This window comes from Poecilia formosa, unplaced genomic scaffold (genome assembly GCF_000485575.1).
Source record: "Poecilia formosa unplaced genomic scaffold, Poecilia_formosa-5.1.2 Scaffold295, whole genome shotgun sequence".
Taxonomy (NCBI): domain Eukaryota; kingdom Metazoa; phylum Chordata; class Actinopteri; order Cyprinodontiformes; family Poeciliidae; genus Poecilia; species Poecilia formosa.
In genome coordinates this window covers 394,995-415,582 of record NW_006800234.1, presented here as the reverse complement: position 1 = coordinate 415,582, position 20,588 = coordinate 394,995, and the positions used below count along the sequence as shown (strand labels likewise).

At 40.8% G+C, this 20,588-nt stretch overlaps 1 protein-coding gene across 3 annotated transcripts; it reads left to right on the top strand.

The window, feature by feature from the left end:
* Positions 1-482: 482 nt before the first annotated feature.
* Positions 483-19,593, top strand: inpp5jb (inositol polyphosphate-5-phosphatase Jb). Of its 3 annotated transcripts, none has more exons than XM_007572110.2 (14): positions 483-1,625; positions 1,695-1,778; positions 6,892-7,726; positions 8,818-8,925; positions 9,765-9,873; positions 12,547-12,663; positions 13,807-13,982; positions 14,781-14,892; positions 15,217-15,326; positions 15,542-15,743; positions 17,326-17,463; positions 17,586-17,669; positions 17,751-17,855; positions 17,967-19,593. In XM_007572110.2, exons 3-14 carry the CDS (start codon positions 6,894-6,896, stop codon positions 18,426-18,428), a joined length of 2,556 nt encoding a protein of 851 aa, XP_007572172.1. In that variant the 5' UTR covers positions 483-1,625; positions 1,695-1,778; positions 6,892-6,893; the 3' UTR covers positions 18,429-19,593. The 3 variants fall into 3 exon arrangements, with proteins under 3 accessions (XP_007572172.1, XP_016537294.1, XP_016537295.1); XM_016681808.1 differs by having other exon boundaries at positions 483-1,778; positions 6,892-7,361; positions 7,434-7,726; XM_016681809.1 differs by having other exon boundaries at positions 569-1,778; positions 6,892-7,169; positions 7,458-7,726.
* Positions 19,594-20,588: the final 995 nt, after the last annotated feature.

The window sequence follows — 20,588 nt, the reverse complement described above, 5'->3', positions numbered from 1 at the left end:
TGATTAAGTTATTGATCAACAATTGTTGATCAATAACTTAAAGAATAAACTAATGGGTAATAAAAGAGTAAACTAATGGGTTCATTCAATTGTTGTGAATGAACCCATTAAAATTACAAAGTCATTTAATCGTCATCTGAACTTTCTGAAAACGCTTAAAGCCATTGTAGTCTTATTGTATAAAACCTCTAAATCTGAGGAAAGTAAAAACAAAATGTTGCTCGTTTATTTATGTTATTCATTTATTTCAAACTGTTTTTTTTTAAATGAAAAACAACAACAACAACAAGTAATGAGTGGGACAATAGGAAACGTGCACAAGCAAGAATAACCCTAAGCCCAAGTAGGGGCTTGGGTTTGTTTGGCTTTATTTATTTGGTTTGGACCTAGTGTAATAAAAGAATAAACAAAGTTATACAAACAAAATAAATTTAAAACAAAACCTAATAAAACAAAAGAAAAAAAAACAGTAGCATAGTATATTTACAGGTTCAAAGGAGTGGGTAGACGAATAAACTTATTTTCATACTCATTCTTACATTTGTAACATCATCCAGTAAATTGCTATTTATGTAAAATAATTAGCTTGCCACTACTTTCATGTTTGAAAAGGAGTAGGAAGAAGTGAATGCTTGTTTAATCCTATCCCTTTCTGGTATTTAGTTAAAAGATGTAATTTCGGTAATATTTATACGGCTTAGTCTAATTTAATGTCAGACCGTGAGAAAAATACGTTGACTGTGACTCAGATGAGACAGAAAACAGATGTTCTGCGCATGGTAAATTAATTGTGCCTTATGTTGTTCGCCATAAACACATTATGAACAATGCAAAAATATCTAAACATGGATGACATGAAGGACATCTATATTAGTTGACCTAATATAGATGTCCAGGTGGGGCTGGAACTCACCAAATCCTCACTTTTTTTTATCTACAGCTGTAGTCCACATAAAACACATATTTTTATTTGTTTGTAAATTATAACAGATTTGGAACATTATAGATCAATGCCCTTTTTTAGATTAAAGAACATTATCTTGTGTCTTTCTAACCTGGACTTCAGAATACAAACCACTAGGTGGCACTCTGGTGCCAATATAGAGTGATGTTACGTAGAACAGCGCCTACCGTTGGAATCGACGCAGGTTGCGGTTTAAACCGATAACATTTCGTTTATCTCCATAGAAACCAGAAGGGGAATCGGCGAACGAATGCGTTGCTGGGTGCCAACCGGGCCCTCTCGTTGAGGCGACACTTTGCTCCTACAAGTCTGTTCTAGGTGCGGTAGCTCTGTGTGCGCCTTCCCATCGGGTGCACTGTGTAATTATCAACCCCACGCAGCTCCTTCACTCAGCCGCTGCTCGTTCACGGAAACTGCACGTCGTCCGGGGCGTCTTTTTGTAGTTTGAAGGGCATGTTAGCAGGCTGCAGTTGTAACCTATGCATGTCCTCGGTTAGACACACGGCTTTGGGAGATGTAGCCTGCCTGGTGATAAACCTGTGGTCAGCATCGCTTTAAGCCCACCTACCTACCTGCGCCTCCTCCCCACCAATCCACCGACTGAGGAAGGAAAGAAGGAAGGAAAGGGCGAGAGTGAAGAGATGCCGATGGTGACTCGGAGGTGGCAGCACAGGAAAGTTCACTGTGTTTCTCTGTAACAGGGAGTGAGTCTTATAAATTTTCCACCCAGACCTCGGACTGAACGACCCGTACCTGCACACAGGGTGTACCCAGCAGAACTGCCGCGGACCTTCGCACAGAAGAACCCGAACAGGTAAAGGTGTTCAGCGATTGACTTACGAGCTTAAACATATTTCTGTTTAGAGACAGTCTTGGTGTTTCCAGCAGCCATTGCTTCATTCTGTGTATTGTGTTTTGGTTGCTTGTGTCAGAATGTTTCTTGTTCGTAAGTCACGTGTAAGAAAAGAAAAGCTGCTCACCTTTCTCCCACCTGCTGATGAATCACTCTTATATTTTCATCCCTTATCTTAAATGCATGCGCGCACAGTTGCAAATTCTGGCACCCACATACATGTCTGAGACCATGTTTTAATGCAAAACACTGTCACAGTTAAAATGACCTTCATGCTCTTTTCTGGCTGTAAAAGCTGTCCTTGATGTCTGAGTGTTTATTGGGCCAAATTACCTCATGCTCCATTCCAGATAAGGCAGCGCTCCTTTCTGTCACAGTATCTGAACACTGTTTCTGAGCATAAAATGTACTGCATACATTATTATTGTATTTGTTTTCCATGTACTGCTGCATGCTGTATTGTCACAATTGCATGTAGTTTAATATTCAGTGAGAGGCTGAGACAGATACAAGCATGAAGCCATGCATGTAGTTTGTAGATTAAATGGAAATTGTAGTTGCAAACAGAATCACCTGTGGCAATGCTAGAGTTTAAATCAAATTCTAATGCAGCCATCGTTGCTCAAGTTTTGGTATTTGCTGGAAGAGCAGTCAGTGAGCCATGAAGCTGCTGTTCCAGGAAGGGTTTGTGTGGCCAGTGAACCGACCTCTCAGTAAGAGAGCTAGACGTTTGCATGCAGGGGATTGTGTTTAATTAGTTTGTCTTTGAATTTTCTTTTTGAGAACAAGATTAATTGACAGTGCAAAAATGATTTTGCATCATACATGTATGATATTTTTAATTAGAGAAAACTCAAGCATAAAGTTTCCACTGGGTGGCTTTACACCGTTTGTAATTGATGGATCGTAGTTTGAATTTCAATTCAAATAGCAAAAACAATCCCAACCATGCTATCAGACTCAAATTCACAGTACGACAGTTTTGGGGGCTTTCAGACATCATCAGTTAGAGTTGACAATAACTTGGGCTTCCTGCCTTGGATGCGCACAGCTGATTGAAAAAAAAAAGAGAAGAAAAGAATAGGGGGAATGTCAGTATAACTGGTATTGTCGTTGCAATATGTTTATGTAGTATTTTAAGCCCTTGGTGTAAAGCATAAATTTAATGTTAATATCCTTGTTGCACTTTAGCATATTAGCCTTCCGTTTCAGTGGTGCTGTAAGGCAAAGAATCATTAGAAATGCTCCTTAATGCTACAGCATAAACAATCTGATCACCTTGTGTAGATTTGTTGGGCATGTCAGAAAATTGTGTGAGCCGCCGCTCTCGTGTACCATATGTTTACACCAGTTCCACACAGTTGTTGTAACTGCAACTTGGACCAGTGACCCTGTCATAGCATTAAGTAATTCTGTGTGCAGTGATTTAAGATGAACTCACAAAATAAATTAAATTTAATTTCAATGATGTCAGTTGATCCTTAAATATCAAGAAGAACTTGAGAATGTGATATTTGTGTAATAGTAACACATCATTTCTGACTACGATGTCAGAAATGATGAGCAAACACATTATTCAGTGCGGGTATGCATCAGTGGTGTAACAGGACTCCATGTTCCACAATGTTCTCCTTCGGTCCCTCATATTTAGACCCACATGACCCATGGTTTTCATGGCTGTGACAGCAGCTATAGGTTTTAACTAGAGATTCGTCTAGTCATGAATCCCTTACTGCAACAAACGCCATGCTGTTGGTTGATGCAGTTATAGGCCAAACATATAGGAGCTCCAAGTTTTGATGCATTTGTGTAACAGAGGGAAAAAGTCTGATCTTTCAGTGTTTGACCTGAACATCACTGATCAGGGTCGATCAAGGGAAAACCGTCAGATTCCAATCGATGGCTGAACGATTGCTGTATCTCTCTTATTAAAAACTGAAAGCAGAATAATTTTTGACTTGATCAGAGAAACGGCGCCCCCTAGAAAGATGGGGGTGTAACGCGCATTGGCGTTAGGACCTGGAAGGAGCCATTTACAGCTGTGGCAGCAGCTGCTGGTTTCATCGCCGTCTGGGTCATCATTAGTATCCTTGTCACAGGGGTGTACGACTCTGGAGGCGTTCATCACCAGCACGCTGCATGGCTTTAATTTCAACACTAAAACACCAAAGAGATCAGAATCTGTCGGGAATAAACACGATGCAGCCATGCAAAGCCAGCAATTTTAGATAAGCGTAATCAGCGCAAGCACACAGCTGATTTGTTTTTTACCCTTAGTATCTAAAGCAAATTGGCTTCTCGCTATTTGTCTGACTCATCCATCTAAAGCTATCTTTGTTGTCAATTAATCCTGCCAGAGGAGCCAAGAAGGCCGGCTGGGGGCTGCTGTTTGGGTTGCACTGACTGCATGCTTCCTGGCTCTCAGCTCTCGAGCCTGAAGGAAGGAGCATGTAAACACTGTGACAGGATTGTTATTATCCAATCATTTCACTCCTGCCTCGGTGAACGTGAGTGGGGATGGAAGTGGTAATCGTTCCCAGAAAAGCTAATGTTTGGCTCCTTCTCTTTTATTATTTAATGACGTTTGTTGTGACAGTGGCTGTTCGGATTCTGTCTGGTTGACGTCACTGATGGTGGGGCGGCTGGCTGAGGGAAAACAATGCAGTGCATGTCACAGAACATGGATGTTCGTCCGGAGGGGATAAGTAAGGGAGGGAACGGGAGTCATTGTGATCAGCCTTTTAGGTTCTCATCTCCTGAAAAATTACAGGATGGTGATGATGAAGGTGGGTAAGATGGAACAATGGGCCCGTGCGAAGAAGTGGGGACAGAAAGGATTGGAAAAATGGGGCGATAAGAGAGCCAGAGAAGAAGGATTAGAGCCTGGATAAACAGTCAGCGCCAAAGGGAAGTGTGAGGGGATCAGTTGAGAGACATTCTACAAAAAGACAGTGTTGCCACTGAAGGGGGCTGTCTTGGTTTGCTCTCTCTCCCATTCCCTTACCTCGTTTTGCACCCACCCACATCCACGTGTGCCCACTTACCCTGCTCGCTCAAACGCACCCCCTCCACCCAACCCCTCACTCAGTGCAGTGCATAGACCTCAGGAGTACACCATGTCCAGTCAGTTTCCAGGTTATCAACGACTGGACATGCAGCGTGTTTCTGAGTACATGTGAAATACTGAGGCGGTTCTCATCACAGCATGACAGTCGGGGGGCCTCTGTCTGCTCAAGGTCGTGTGAATAATCAGACGAGAGCGCCATTGTTTCTGTGTCCCTGAGCAGGAAGCTCTCTCTCTCTCTCTCTCTCTCTCTCTCTCTCTCTCTCTCTTTCTCTTTCTCTTTCTCTTTCTCTCTCTGTCTCTTTCCCTACTGACCCAAACTGTGCACACAATGCACAATATGCAATTCCAGCCATGTGGGGAATGGGATGTGGTAGCCATTAACATCACTTTGCCGCTGAAAGGTTCTCAGTCTCAACAAAAATCTGACTCTGGCATTTTTGTTCCTGTCTTTATGATGAATATCTCAGCCATCACTAACTGAAGGATTGGGGTCATCAGCTTTTTTATCCTCACATGTACGGGGGAATGTTCCCGACTGCATGATATTTTGGTTGTTGAAAGTACTTAACATCCTGTTCTTATGTTTGATACTTAGATTGGAGAGGTACCGATTGCTACAGGCAACTCTTTGATGTCAAAATAGTTACTGTGGGTGGAGGATTCAAGGATGGAGTTGCTTTAAATTGAAGTATGGAGTGCACATTTAACTTCTCTCACACTAAATAATTAATGTCTGACCACAGAAATTATTCTTAATGAATCAAAGAGTGCATTTTGTTGTTGTTTCATAGCTGTTGATGATAAATCTGAATGAGTATTGGGGGATAACGGCTTTACAAAATCCTTCAATATTTCATTTACAAGAATAATGGGGGAAAAAAACAAACAATTTTATTATTTTTTTATTTTTATACATTTTTATTATTTGTGAAAATATTGGTTAAGTGCGCCTTGTCAATACTTCAATATATTACCCACTAGGTTGCAAATTGTACAAGTACTTCTTATTCAGTACCCTTGCTTGGCATGTGAGGAAGCCGAGAAAAGCAAACAAGGGATTTATTTAGTCATTAACGACTGAATGGATTGTTACCCAAATCGTTTGGCCTAAATTCCTCCTTTATTTCTGCCTCTTTGTCTTCCGTCTCATTCTGTCTATGCAGCTTCCTCTCTCTTTTTTTTTTATTGTAATCCACACTGCTGATTTGCAAGGTTTTGGACCATGCTGTTTTTTTCGCTGCTAGTTTTAAGCAAATTTCCACCAGCTCTGTTGCTTGAAAACCATTGGCCTGCTGCTGCAGACGATAGTGAATTATGTTCAGGTTAGGACGATGAGACGTCTCTTCTCATGTCTTCCTTCTCTCTTGTTAGTTCTCACATTTATTCTTTCATTTGTTTGAAATCAATACACTCAGCAGTTTTGTTCATACCTTGAGGGGGCAGGTAATTGAAGAGCGACAATAATTTGACACAGGAATGACTCTGTTGTAATTCTGGGTCAATCGGACATCAGGGCAGTCTTACAGTCATCAACTGAATTGACTTGTTTAGGGAACAAGGTTTACTTTATTTCCTTTACCCTTTAAAAATATGATCTATAAACTGAACTGTAAGATTGACAGACATTTTTACATTGCCTTGCAAACTGTATTTTATTTAACATAACATCAAAATGTAATATTTGTTCAGTTGTTGACTGTATTGTGTTTTCTTTATGACGTTGTAGTTTTCTGTTTTTATTATATAAAGCACCTTGAACCGCCTTGCTGCTGAAATGTGCTATGCAAATAAACTTGATTTTAATTGTGAAGAGGAGAAGGGATCAGTGGTTTTCAATATATTTTTAGATACAATTTAATGTTAAATACCCTTAATTCAGTCATCTCACAGTCAGTCTTCATCAGGAACTAAGAATAATTACGACATCAGGTCTTATCAGGTATGTCTCTTAAACCTTTGCAAATCTAGAGAACGACATTTCTATTAATTTATCTTTTTGTTTCCCAGAAATGGACCAACATAACTTGAGGCAAAGCAAGAGACAAAAAGAGGGCCCAAGAAGCAGAGCAGAGGCTTCAGCCCCAGCTTCAGCTCCAGCTCAAGCTGCAGCCTCAGATGGAGCCAACGATCCCACCACCAGTCAGTCTCCGGTTCCCTCCAGGCCTCCGCGGCCCCAGAGAAGTTCCAGGATTGAGGGATCTGTAGATATTTCAGAACCCACAGTGGAAAACAAAACTGAGCCCAAAACCGAACCCAGAGTTGAGCCCAAAGCCAAACCCAGAGTTGAACCCAAAACCAAACCCAAAACCGAACCAAGAGTTGAACCCAAAACCGAACCCAAAACCGAACCCAGAGTTGAGCCCAAAACCGAACCCAGAGTTGAACCCAAAACCAAACCCAAAACCGAACCAAGAGTTGAACCCAAAGCCGAACCCAAAACCGAACCCAGAGTTGAGCCCAAAACCGAACCCAGAGTTGAGCCCAAAACCGAACCCAGAGTTGAACCCAAAGCCGAACCCAAAGCCGAACCCAAAGCCGAACCCAAAGCCGAACCCAAAACCGAACCCAAAACCGAACCCAAAACCGAACCCGCTCCACAAACTAACCAGAACGAGACCACTCCTGACGACAGTGTGGTGAGCCAGCCTGAAACCTCTACCCAGACCGAAGAGCACACCGGGCCGAGTGTCAGGGCGGGTCCTAAAGGTCCGGTCAGAGCTGCATCCATGCCCCAACCACCTCCCAGCAGATCTGTGTCCTCTCATCTGAACCCGCATGCGCAGAGAGCCCTGTCCTTGGTGGGCACCGCTGACACCCTGCCTCAGATTCAGGATGAGTTCAGGTTAGTTCCTCTGTCTCTTTGTTTGTCTTTCGTGTCCCTAAATGTTTTATTTGGCCTCCCATTCACAGACAGCTGAGACAGTTGCCTCAGTACACATACCAGTTATTTTTATACAGTGAGGCTTAGCTAGCTATGCTGTATCATATTAGCATTTAGTAATAGCCTACTATATATTTAGTTTTACATTCTAGGCTAATTTATATGCTTTCTAAATAACGAATATATTTAGAAAGCATGTTTTAATTTCCTTTCACAAATTAAAACAGTCTAAACTTACCGACTGCTCTGTATTATGTATCTGTTCAATTCTTTGTCAACACAAATAATAAATCAGCCAATCGCATGGCGTTTTCTTGACGCACTCTGAACCCCGTAGTAGCAGCCCAGCTGATGCTGACTGCATCTATTCCTTTTTGGCCACAATGTCCCCATCTACTGAGGGACTCCTTCAGCTTCACTGAGTTTCTCTGACTGAAGTAAAAGGGTTGTTAGACGTGATATTAATTTTAAAAATTACTTCTGCACTAATGGGACATTATAATGGTTCAGCTTTAGCACATCATCCATCTTTTCACACGATTTAATGTGCTGAGAGGATTAAGGCTACAAAGTAGCATTATGTTTGATAATTCTTCCAGCAAGGTTTTTAGATTGCTCATGTGCACAACAGCTTTCCTCTTCCTGCTCAGGGAGATAAATGTTGACTGTGGCAGAGAAATCTTTGCTTTTGCAGTGCCATGCTGTCATCTGCCCACAGACCTTCTGGTTTCAACAGAAACATATGTACTTAAGCAAACAAAGGTCATGTCAGGGTCTGAAATCTTGATCGTCAGACTGAATCCTGTTGCCTGATGGGCCAAACTGACCACGCAGTAATGCAATGTACAAAAACTGATCAAAATTCAAACACTAGACTTAGAAATAACACATTTAAATGTCTCCCGCTATGGCGTGAAAGTAAAGGAAAGGAAAGCCAAGACACAATGAGATGTTGGTGCAGAGGTTGCTGTCTCATTCATTCTGTGAGCTGTGACTCAGGTCTGTAGGAGATGAGTGGCAGTGGGATCTTACGTAACACCCTTTCCTGTCAGGGTGCACATCATCACCTGGAACGTGGGCTCTGCCACGCCACCTGATGACATCACCACTCTGCTTGGACTGAACGTGGGAGACGGAAACACAGACATGTACATCATAGGGTGAGTGAGTGTCCTGTGTGGGGGACACATCAGTGGGTTCCTCACTGGTCACTTTACGATGGCTTGTCCTGCATATTATGCTGAGGAAAAATCCTTATGGATTTCTCCTACTTCAGTTGTTTTTTTTTTGTCACAAATAAATGTTTTAGATTATCAAACGAAATTCAGTATGAGACTAATATAACCTGAATAAATACAATATGTAGTTTTTAAATGATGGTTTTCTTTTTTTTTTTATTTAGAAAATAGCTCTCCAAGCAAACCTGGCTCTGTGTGGTAAAGTAGTGGCCTTCAAGACCTAATAGCTGGTTGGCAGTGACAGCTGCTACACTGCTTTTGATAACAGACAACACTTTTAGATCGTGTGGAGGAGTGGTTCATGGAAAATGTGTTGCTTTTCGAGACTTTTCTGCCTATTTCTTGTTGTCAAAGAGGTTCAGTTTCAGCGATTTCTTGATTCTAATGGACAGCCCATTCTCTGGCTCAGTTACAAACCAAATAAATGTGATTAATTACTACTGTTATTTCTCGATTTAACAACAGTGGTGGTAATGTTTCCATGTGGGACCAGGCTGGTATTTAAAGTAGCTCTTTTCCCCTTAAGTAATTGAATTATCATCATAAAACTGCATATTGTATTTATTTAAATTAGTTGCTCTGAAACATTTCAGTGTGACAAAAAAGCAGAGTGTAAGCAGTCTGCAAAGGGGGGAAATATTTTCTCAGAGCACTGTGGACACAGTGTCGACGGTGCTGGTAATAAAGTGTCGGATTGAGAGTTAAATGTGTCCAACTGGAAATTCTCTGGGGTTTATTTTTTGTGTCATTTTCTTTCCAAGGCTGCAGGAGGTGAACTCCATGATTAACAAAAGGCTGAAAGACGTCCTCTTCACAGACCAGTGGAGCGAGGCCTGCATGGAGAGCCTGAGCCCCTTTGGTTATGTGCTGGTCAGTAATAGTTTGTTTTTCTTGCAAATAGTAATGCTCACTCTCGGAATAAAACGCTAAACGGCTCATCTTTGTGCATGCTGCATTATCACTGGGGAGATCTCAGCTTCTTGCTGTTTAGGCTTATTTTGTTCCCTCAGCAACGGATGGGGTGATGATTTATAACAGGCATCTATGTCAGTGGATCTATTATCCTCTGCTGTCTGCCGAGCTCTCACTGAGTGTTCCTCACTGTAACTTTGTAGCTCTATAATTTATGCCTTAAAGGGTCCACATACCAAGAAATTATGGTAATACTCAGATGTGGTTGAGTACACCTGCTTCCAAAAAAAAAAATCTACATAAGACATTTACCAAGAAAAAGCAGTAAATTCTCTTGTTGTGTTTGCAGTTTTCATATCGAAGCACACGTTGCAGCTGTGGTAGGTGTGGCACTGGCTGCTTCTGGAACAAAGCGTGGCACGGTTGCTGTGCTGAGCCAGAGTGCGTGTGAATGAGCTGTCAAGCAAAAAAGTGTTGGACAAATGTCTCCCAGGGTGCCGTTTTATTTTTGGATCATGTTGTCGGTGTGGACGCGCCTCTGACAGTGAAATTGATGCTGTCCCCCAGCTATTACATGGCTTACTAGGTTGGTTTGATCCTCTTCAAATTCATCTTTGTGTGTCTGCTTCTGGTGAATATTGAGACAGTAGGTCAGGAGTTTTGAAACACAGGACGTTTTTTTAAAGCAATTGTTCCATAATAGGAAGTTACAACGCCTTACAAAAGTGATAATTCCCCTCACTAATTATTTACTGTGCACCCCGAGGCTTTAATGTATGTCAATAGGATTTTATGTTATCCACCAACTCAAAGTGGTGTACAGTTATGAAGTGGAAGAAATTATACATGGGTCTCAAAAGATTTTAATAAAAAATGCAAAAGACATGCTGTGCAAACCCAAACAGCCTTTTCTTGTCTAGAGCCCCAAAACCTACAAGACACTGTAAACAAGTTTTACCTATCACATTTTCAAAATACTTCCTAAAAGCTGATTTTTTTCAATTTTTATATATTAGAGGTGCACCAATTGCTGGCTTATTGTCAAATAGCAATTTTTATAAACCCTGGCCAGCTGATTCCGATTTTTCCCGATACAAATTATTTTTGTTTGAAATGTTGCTAAATCCAAGAAAGTTGCTGAGTTGGAAACGGTGATTGACTGTTGTTAGCTGCAAATGTGCAGACATGACCTGGTGGGCCATTCTGTCAGTCAAAACTCTCTCACAGCAGAGCAAAAGAACACTGGATATTATTTAGTAAGGAAAGGCTAAATACATGCCAGACAGTGTGCATCCTTTTCCTTCCAAGTCAAATTATCCACCAATTTTTGTCGGTCTATATCTTCAAATCCAGAGAAAAACACATTGAAGTGTGGCTGTAATATGACGAGGTGTGAAAAATATAAAGGGGCATCAACGGTGAACAGACACAGTAACGAAAGAGCTCATCTGTCTTGCTCTCTGCTCTCTAAGTCTTGTTTTCAGGTTCCTGCGAACACAGGAATCAGCCCTTCGCTGCAGTAGTACAGAGCTTACGGGGCACTTTTATTTACTGGTGATTCACCACAAACTTTCTGCTGATCGCCTCGATCATTTCTGTGTTTGTAAGCTAGAGTTTACACTATCTAACAGTAGCATGGCACAAACCAGTAAGTTTGGGAAATCAAGTTGTTTCCAATAAACATAATTTACATCATTTTAAGTGAAGCGTGGTTATTGCTCTAAATAATGAAGTGTGGAGGAGGACTGTGATGTTTCTGTTGTCATCTGTGTCAGAGACTGGGATGAAGAAACTGTTATTTCAAATTAACAAGCCTCCCTGCTGACGTCACCATTTGTTACTCACAGTTCATTTCCTTTGGCATGGACAGTGTTGCATAAAGTCAAATGTACATATCTGGCCCGGTCACTCGTCTTTGGGTCTCAATAACTTATCTGCTCTGAGCAAGAGTGGGACAGATATTGATTAGAGATCCTTTTCAGCCACAGAACAGGCAGGCAGCGTTATGTCGGACGGCTTTATAGTTGCTCTGAACCTCTTACGCAACAAAGTTGTTCAAATAGGCTGTTAGTATGCAGAAAAAATGAGGCTAGTCACGTGGGGATGTTTGCCTGTGAGGGATTTCAGTCCGGGTGTGATTGTGCTTCTTCAGACTGTGGTTGGGGGTTGGGATCTGTGGACGACTTGACAGAGAGGGGGGGGGTTGGGACATGTGTACATGTCTGGGAACAGGTTTGACATATCATGCACATTCCTGTTCCCGTACTTGACGTTGTGGTGTGTTTAACGCCACAACAATACCTCCAGTGTTGTTTAATGTCAGAGGAACACAAATGTCATGATCTGCATATTGTACTGGAACACAACACAAGACTGGAGGTTGGAGGATAAAGAGCGCTAATGTTACCTTTCTTCCTATGTTTGGATGAACTAGATGCTGTTCCGTCCTCTATGTACACTGCATTGTGTTCAGGAGCTGCACAGCAAAGCCGCAGGCACTTTGACGAAGGGTCATGATGTTTTGCATTTGTACAGTTGTGCTTTTGTGCAACTCATGCAAAGTCGCTCATCATATCTCTCCTGCCTTTTTATGCTCCTAGCCTTACCCAGCTTTACATTTCTGTCCCTCAGGTAACATCCGAGCGAATGCAGGGCCTGATACTGCTGGTCTTTGCCAAATACTTCCATCTGCCTTTCCTTCGTGGAGTCCAGACAGAGACCACCCGCACAGGACTGGGGGGTTATTGGGTAAGATGGCTACAGAGACCTGCAAAGGGTTAGAGAAACCGCACCCACTGCGGCTGAAGGCGTGCATTCCAGTTATTGATGCATTGATGTAGACATAAGCAGGAAAGAGTGTGTCCTATCAGTTTTTAGAATTTGTTAGTCAAATGCTGTGTCGTTTATATGTAATGCTAAAATGATGCATGTCAGGATCTAACAAACAGGCTCTCTCAATGCATGGAAAGTCAGTTAGAATCAACGGTGTCAGTGAGTCTCATTAGTCCTGAATCCTGATCTTAAAATCCAGTATGACTGATGCGTACAAAAACCATTGTTATAGCTCCTACAATACAATTTCTTTCTGGGTATGTTTCATTAAAACTCTCACACACTCACACTCGTTACTTTGCAACATTTGTCAGTGAACCTGCTTCTTTAATGTCTAAATAAAATCCAAAAAAACAATTTTATTGTCTTGTATTGCTACCAAACAGCACAATATTTTCCATCTTGCCACCAGAACATAGCTAAGATGGGTTTGCTGTGATTTCCAGTTATTTCTGGTTAACTGTTATCTGCTTCAGCTCATTCTGGGAGCTCTTTAATTATTCTCCACAGTCCCTCTCTTTTGACTCATTTCTGTCTAAAGCAAAGATCAATGTACAAAATATCTTCAGTGTACCACTAAAATCAACCCAAGTATCAGCAGGGGTACTTGTAGCACAGCTTAAGAACCGTTGAATTTCATTATTATAAACCTTTAGATCAATTTTTGCCGTGTTTGCCAAGATATCCAGATTTTCTTCTGGAACATTGTTTTAATGAGTCACAGGAGTAGTAGCAGAGAATCCACTGACTCATTTTGTCTCCCCCCCCCGGTGTGCACCTCACTCTCTGCATCAAATATTGATGCTGTCTGCTCTTTAATGAGGGCACTTCCTGTTTCGCTGTGAAGCATACCCATACAGCCGACACACACCATGCTACGTACTGTTTGAGGAGGTTTATTATAATTACTGATGATAATCAATCATATACTCAGTAATTATTACATTTTCATCCAGCAACATGTAAAAACGATGACTGCTAATGCTTTTTGTTTTGTATGTTGCTCTTAGACGTTTAAGAAACCCTCAGTTAAAAACCTCCGTTCTGCCTTTTCTGCAGGGGAATAAAGGTGGCATTAGCGCCCGCATGACCGTGTTTGGCCACAGCGTCTGCTTCCTCAACTGCCACCTGCCTGCTCACATAGAAAACCATGAAGACCGTATGTACGACTTCGAGAGCATCTTGCAGCAGCAGCAGTTTGATAGCCAGGGGGCCAGTGGTGTTCTGGATCACGAGTAAGTCTCTGCACATACATCCACAGGTTCAGACATCTATTAGTTATGAATCATACTGTTTAATATGTAGTTTTTGTAAGCTTTGGAAACATCAGATGAGACCACTGGAATATTTAAATGTACAGTGAATAGCAGCAGTGTTTGTGTTCATTAAATGGTGTCTACTGTTGAAACGGGTGAAAGATTTATGTTTTTTCCATTACCAAACAAGACAACAAAGAGATGAATGAGCCAATGGCTCACTGTTGGAGCTCAAACAATACTAGGATGTTCTATAAAGAAGATCTATGGTAACAATAATGTATTTTTTATTATTTCATTTACTGAGAAAAAATATAGAAAAGAAAGACATTTAGTACAATTGTATTCTGAGTTTCCAGTACTTCTTCATTTATCAAAATGTTAAAATCAAATTTTATATAAAGAAAAACAAAACAGATGTGCTTTACTTTGACTAATATATCCAGACTGTAAACTATATGTACTGAGTCACTTTAGAGTTTAAGTTATGTTTTTGTTTTTTTATAAATTTTTTTTGTATTAAATATTCTAATTTTCTGAGAAGATGCTTTTTGGATTGATTAAAAATCAATGCCTTAGACAGATGTTACTCTGTTTTATATTGATATATAAATATATTTCACATTTTGAATTAAATGACCAAAATAAACAATCTTATTCTAAATTACTGAGATGCTCGTGTATGTGTCTGCTGTCAAAACCCATAAACACAAGTCCTTTATAATGCTCCGGTTTTTAAAATTATACATTCTCATCAAATCTTTTCTTTACTTTCAGTATTGTGTTCTGGTTTGGGGATCTTAATTTCCGCATTGAAAAAATGGATATCCAAGCTGTGAAATCAGCGATCGAGAACAACAAGTACTCCATGTTGTGGGAGAATGATCAGGTAAAAAGAAGAGGGGTTTGTGTTGTGTGTTTTACTAGAGGACTCTGAAACTATTCAACTACTGCTCATTAAAAGTACTTAATACAACATGTGGTTTCTGTTTGCTTTCATTTGCATTTTTAGAAAACTAAAAACCTATATAAACCCAAAGATTATGTCAATTTTCATTATGACTTCTACATTAAAATGAACCAGGACCTCATAATGATTTACTTATTTTCAATTCCTTCATTCTGCCACTAGAGGGAAATAGAGACACCCACAATTCTGTAAGCAGTTAATTTATGAGAAGGCGTGCGGTTTATTTATTGTAATTTTCTGCAGCTAAACATGACCAAAGACAGTGAGACCGTGTTGGAGGGATTCCAGGAGGGGCCGCTGAGATTTCCTCCCACCTACAAGTTTGACGTTGGAACAAACACGTACGATACAAGGTTGGTGAGGCCAGGGGGGGTATTTCAGATTCTAGGCCACTGATCACAGATCAGAGCCGAGCAAAGAAACAGTTATTACACTCTGATGTCTGAAAGGTCCCCACTACCCTGAAGGGGACGTGAAAATGCTTCTTTTTTTTTTTTCCCTCCCACATTCTTCGTTTTAAAAAGCAGTTTCTCAGCCTTGTTCAATCTTTGTCTCAAAATCATCCCAGTGGGAAGAAGCGTAAACCAGCTTGGACTGACCGGATCTTGTGGCGCCTGAGGGCCACAGCACCAGCTGCTCAGAACGTGGCAAAGCGTGTTTCGGTTTCGGGATTGGCCAGCGGGATCAGAGTAACGCAGCACTTCTACCGAAGCCACATGGAGTACTTAGTCAGCGACCACAAGCCGGTGTCGTCCATCTTTACCCTGGAGGTGAGACACAGTGGGAGACATTATGAAGATGCTGTTTTACTATTAGGATCTGTGAAACATTGAAATACCAGTTCTAACAACAAGTTCATTTAAAGAAGGTTATCTGGACTCAAACGTTTTACCCATAAACAGTCTTCACTCAAATCAATGCGTATGTGCATACTCTCTTTACTGATGATCTGAATATTGAGGATTTGTATTCAGATTACTTCCTGCATAATTGGTAACCAAGATTTAAAAGACCTTTCATACAAAAAAATAGCAGCCGAGACTTGTGACCTAACGGTAGCTAAAGTATACAAATGTTGCTAATTTGCCACATAAGCATGAGAACACTGACAACCCAACAGCTTTAGCAACTTTTGTCCTGCCTTTATGTACTTACAATTACAGTCATGGGCAAAAGTTAAGATTGACGGAAATCTTTTTTTGCACACTTTACTGCTTTGTTTTTTGTGGATGTTTGCATTGAGTCTAAGGTGCATTTATTTCCACTATTAAATTTGTTTTCAGCTAAGCAGAATGACCTGTTAGCTTCCCTTGGCTCCAGAGAAAACGTCAAGAGAACAGGGCAGCAATCACTCGTTTAATGTATTTGAATTTAAAGAGTAGGGAGGTTTCTTTTAAAAGAGGGGTGCAATTAAAATTGTTCTTCTTTTCTAAACTGTGGTTGCCTCCAAGGAAATGCATACTATCATTTTCTATTTGTATTAAATCATCTGAAGTTCATCAAGAAATTTGAGTAGAGCAGTTCATCTGTTGCTTAGAAATCCTCAGGATGTCCAAGAAAGTCTTACAAGTGCAGGGATTGTCTGCTGTAGAGGGTTCAACTGGGTTGCCGCCGAGGCAGAACTTGAAAGAAGCAAATTCTCTCAAAGATGGCACTGGGATCTTATGGTTGAACATTTTGATCATGATTTTCACTTCTGTTAAACAATGTCTTAACAGAATGTCTTACATGCCTTAGCTGCTTGCATTCTTCCCATTGTGATGCGGAAGGGGTGACAAAGCAGCTCAAGGAGCAAGACAATCATTTTTGGGACCGTGGCCATATAGAAAACCTCCGCAAAATCTTAATCCCATCAAATTACTGTGGTTTATAATTAATAAAAATGATGAACTGACAAACTTCAAGCCCTGAAAAAGCAGGTGTGGGTCACCATAAGTTAGGGTTTCGCTAGAAGCTGATGACAAGTACACCATAGTCAATTACAGACATTTTGAAAATGAAAGATCAGCACACATGTACTGAGTAGGTGGATTTATTACTAAATATAAGCCTTTAACTTATGAATTGTTTATTATTGAATGTCTTTGTACCATCAAAACCTCCCAGAAGAAGGTTTAGCAAAACTGGAACTGCAAAGTTACTGAGTAAAAAAAAAAAAAAAAAAATCGTGTCACTGTCCTAGTTTTTCTCAGCTGCTGGAGTATTTCTGTCTCTCACAACAATTAAGGCATATAATTTTAGCCGTTAATTTTTAAATATTTTTTCCTTCTATTTTAATCTGTGGAGCCCATCTCAAAGCCCCGTACAGTATTTCGTGACCCACATCAAGAGACTTATGCTCAATCTCTTCAGTTTCCATACAGGGCAGACGTTCCTCTGGTCACTCTCATAGTGGAGGATGAGTGGAAGAGTTATGATGATGCAAAGGTGATATTCAAACTGATGCCCAGCTATTCTCGAAGTGCTTGGGACTGGATTGGATTGTACAAGGTAACTTGTCGTACTGCTTCCTCCCCGTTATAGTGTCATTGTCAGCAAACACATCTGCAGACGTAATTTCAAGAATTTTGTGTGAAATAATTAATGTTGTAATTTTTTTGTTGCGCCAACAGGTGGGTTTCAAGCACCATAAAGATTACGTGGGATACATGTGGGCTAGGAATGAGGGGGCAAATCTTTACAGCCAGGAACATCAGGTAATCTAGAGACACGTTGAATTCTCTTCTTGGAGAATATTTCTGTCGCATTCGATAAATATTTGAAAATCTTTTCTCCAGTTACAGTTTTCAGAGGAGGAATTACCCAAATTCTCAGGGGATTTTATCTTGGGTTACTATAGCAACAACATGAGCACCATTGTGGGTGTAACAGAGCCATTTCAGGTAATCATAACGCGTTGCTTTTATCTTTGAGCTAATAAAAAGCTTTTATCTTCATCTTCACAGTTTACTGGCATTTTGCAGCTTTCTCAACACTTTTCCATCCATCCTCAGATCCAGCTGCCCGCTGAGAGCGATTCAGGCAGCTCTTCAGACAGCTCTGACGTCAGCTCAGAAAACGACAGCACTGTTGTCATGAAGTTGATGACCCGCAGTCCAAGTTTACGGCGCAAACACCGCAGTCGCAGCCGCAGCCGCGGCCGCAGCCAAAGCAGCAGCCAAAGCCGCAGCCGTAGTTTTAGCGGCGGTCGTTCCGGGAGTATCGCTAGCAACCTTTTGAGCAGCCTCTCTGGCAACTTTTTCAGCAACGTCCCTAGCAGCCCCCCCAGCACCCGCCCTACCAGCCGCTGTGGCACCCCCGCTAGCAGCCGCCCCGGCACCCCTACAGAGCTCAGGGTGATGGAGCTCGGTCTCACTGATGGCACCGCTGCAGGGAGCGAGAATACGGGACGCCCAGCAGAGGGCAGCCAGAGTCAAGGGGCAACAGACAAAAACAAGGAGTGTTCAGGAATGTGATGCAACAAAAGCCCCGGTGTTTTTACAGGTTACATAACCAACTGTTGTGTCTTTATTTCATACATTCACAGCTCTGTATGTTTTCTGTGAGGAAAATATACAGTTTATAATGCCATCCTTTTCAGAAATAGTCATCTGGTTGGTTAAAATGTTTCTACTTGCCGTTGAGTTGTGCACTTGGCATATTGTGTTTTTTGTTTGTTTGTTTGTTTGTTTTTTGTATATCTTTCACTCTGTCCGGAGTTTTCTCTACCTTTGTCCGTTCTCAGGTGTGGACAGTACAGGGACTGACAACTTGCATTTAGATTTTCTCACAGATTCACAGTTATAAAGTGACACACACTCCATCATCACTTTTCACAACAATATTTGATCTGCCAAGTCGTTGGGTCAGAATAGTTCAAATCAACAACAGAAATGGATAAAAAAGTAATTTAATTATTATGTAGTAATTTGACCCTAAGTTCTGAATCAAATCTAACTTGTTAGCAGTGCATTGTAAAAGTATGTGTGTACTTCCTGAACATTTACACATTTTATCACATTACAACAGCAAACTGCAATGGGTTTGCTGGAGGATTCTAAGTGATAGATCAACACAAAGTAGTGCAGTACAAGCAAAATCATATGTATTTTTTTTACAAATACTGTTTTCTATTAACATTCCCCAAAACTTTATTTTTCACAAACCACTTTTCCATTTAATTACACCTGCAACAGTAGTGTTGGAAAAAAAAATTTAATTAGAGAATTCTGTTGATAGCTGGGGAAATTATCCAAATATGAACCGCATATCACACCCAGTTATGAAATGATTTCTGAGTTTGGTTTAAGCTTGTAGTTCTGGCTGGTTGCATAAACTATACGTCATCGCTGCATCACTCCATTGACCTGTGAACCTGACTTGTCCCTATGCAAGTCAGTAGATACAAGTCTCTGACTGCCTCACTTGCCTCATCACATCTGTCTTTTAACAAAACGTGGAGGCTCAGGTGACGCCTTAATCTTAATCCCGTGTGGATTAAAGTGCTGCAAGGTGAACCTCTGCCCCAGTCTCAAGTTGTTGTTTTTCAGGAACAAAAAAAACTTGAACTTTTGGTCTGATTTGACCAGAGCACCATCTTTCACATGTTTTCTGTGTTCCATACATTAATTTTGGCAAACTGCTTGTGTCTTTGGGCTTCTTTAAATAATGTCTTTATTTATTTTCTTACTGCTTTTTGACTTGGTCCAGATCTGTGGAGTCCACTTCTAATAGATTTTCTGTCTACAGATGTGCCCACCTTACCGGTGGATCTCTGCAGCTCGTCCACAGTCACCACAGGCCTCTTGGCTGCTTCTCTGATTAATGTCCTCAATATCAGACCTGTTACTCTGTGGATGGCTTCAACTTGGTTGAAGTACAGTTTTGCTATTTTTTTGTTCTACTTGTTTTAAACGGTACTTTTTGAAATGACCAAAACTTCACCATAACCTTTCTTCTATCCTGTTTATGATGTTCGGGTCTTCATGACGTTCCATCAACTTTCACCAGTGAACCTCTGAGGCTATAATTTCCCTTCCAACTTGTCTTTGTGTATCATGAAAGGTCTCAATAAAATACCTTAAATTTGCATTTACAACAAAATGTGAAATAGTTAAAGGGATATTAATACTTTTGCAAGGCACTGTGTAATCTCACTGCCAGCGTATATCACACCACAGTACTAGTGTCTGAAAGCTGCTAAAGCTGCATGACTTGGCTTGCGAAAATGGAAAAATGTTCAACAAAGACGGTTGAGATGGTTCTTCTGAGTCCTGAGCTTTATTGCTTTCTGCAGCAAGAACAGCACATCAGATCCCTGTGGACTCTGTGCACTGCTCTGAAGATTCACACAGTCTTTTAACAGTTTTCTACACACACCCACAAAATCACACAATCCTCAACACACATTAAAACACTTTAGAAACTTGTTACCCCTTTGATTAGAAATCTATTCTGTCCAGCCTCACAACACAAATTAAAGAGTGTATCAACTCTGTGTTTTCGCTCTCTGAGCTCGTCGTCACGCCTATGAAATCACAATTCACTTAGTTATCCAACACGTTAAAAGGTCAGCATGTCATACTATTGACTGGTGCCACTTATTTTTGCATAGAGAAACATACACAATTTCTATC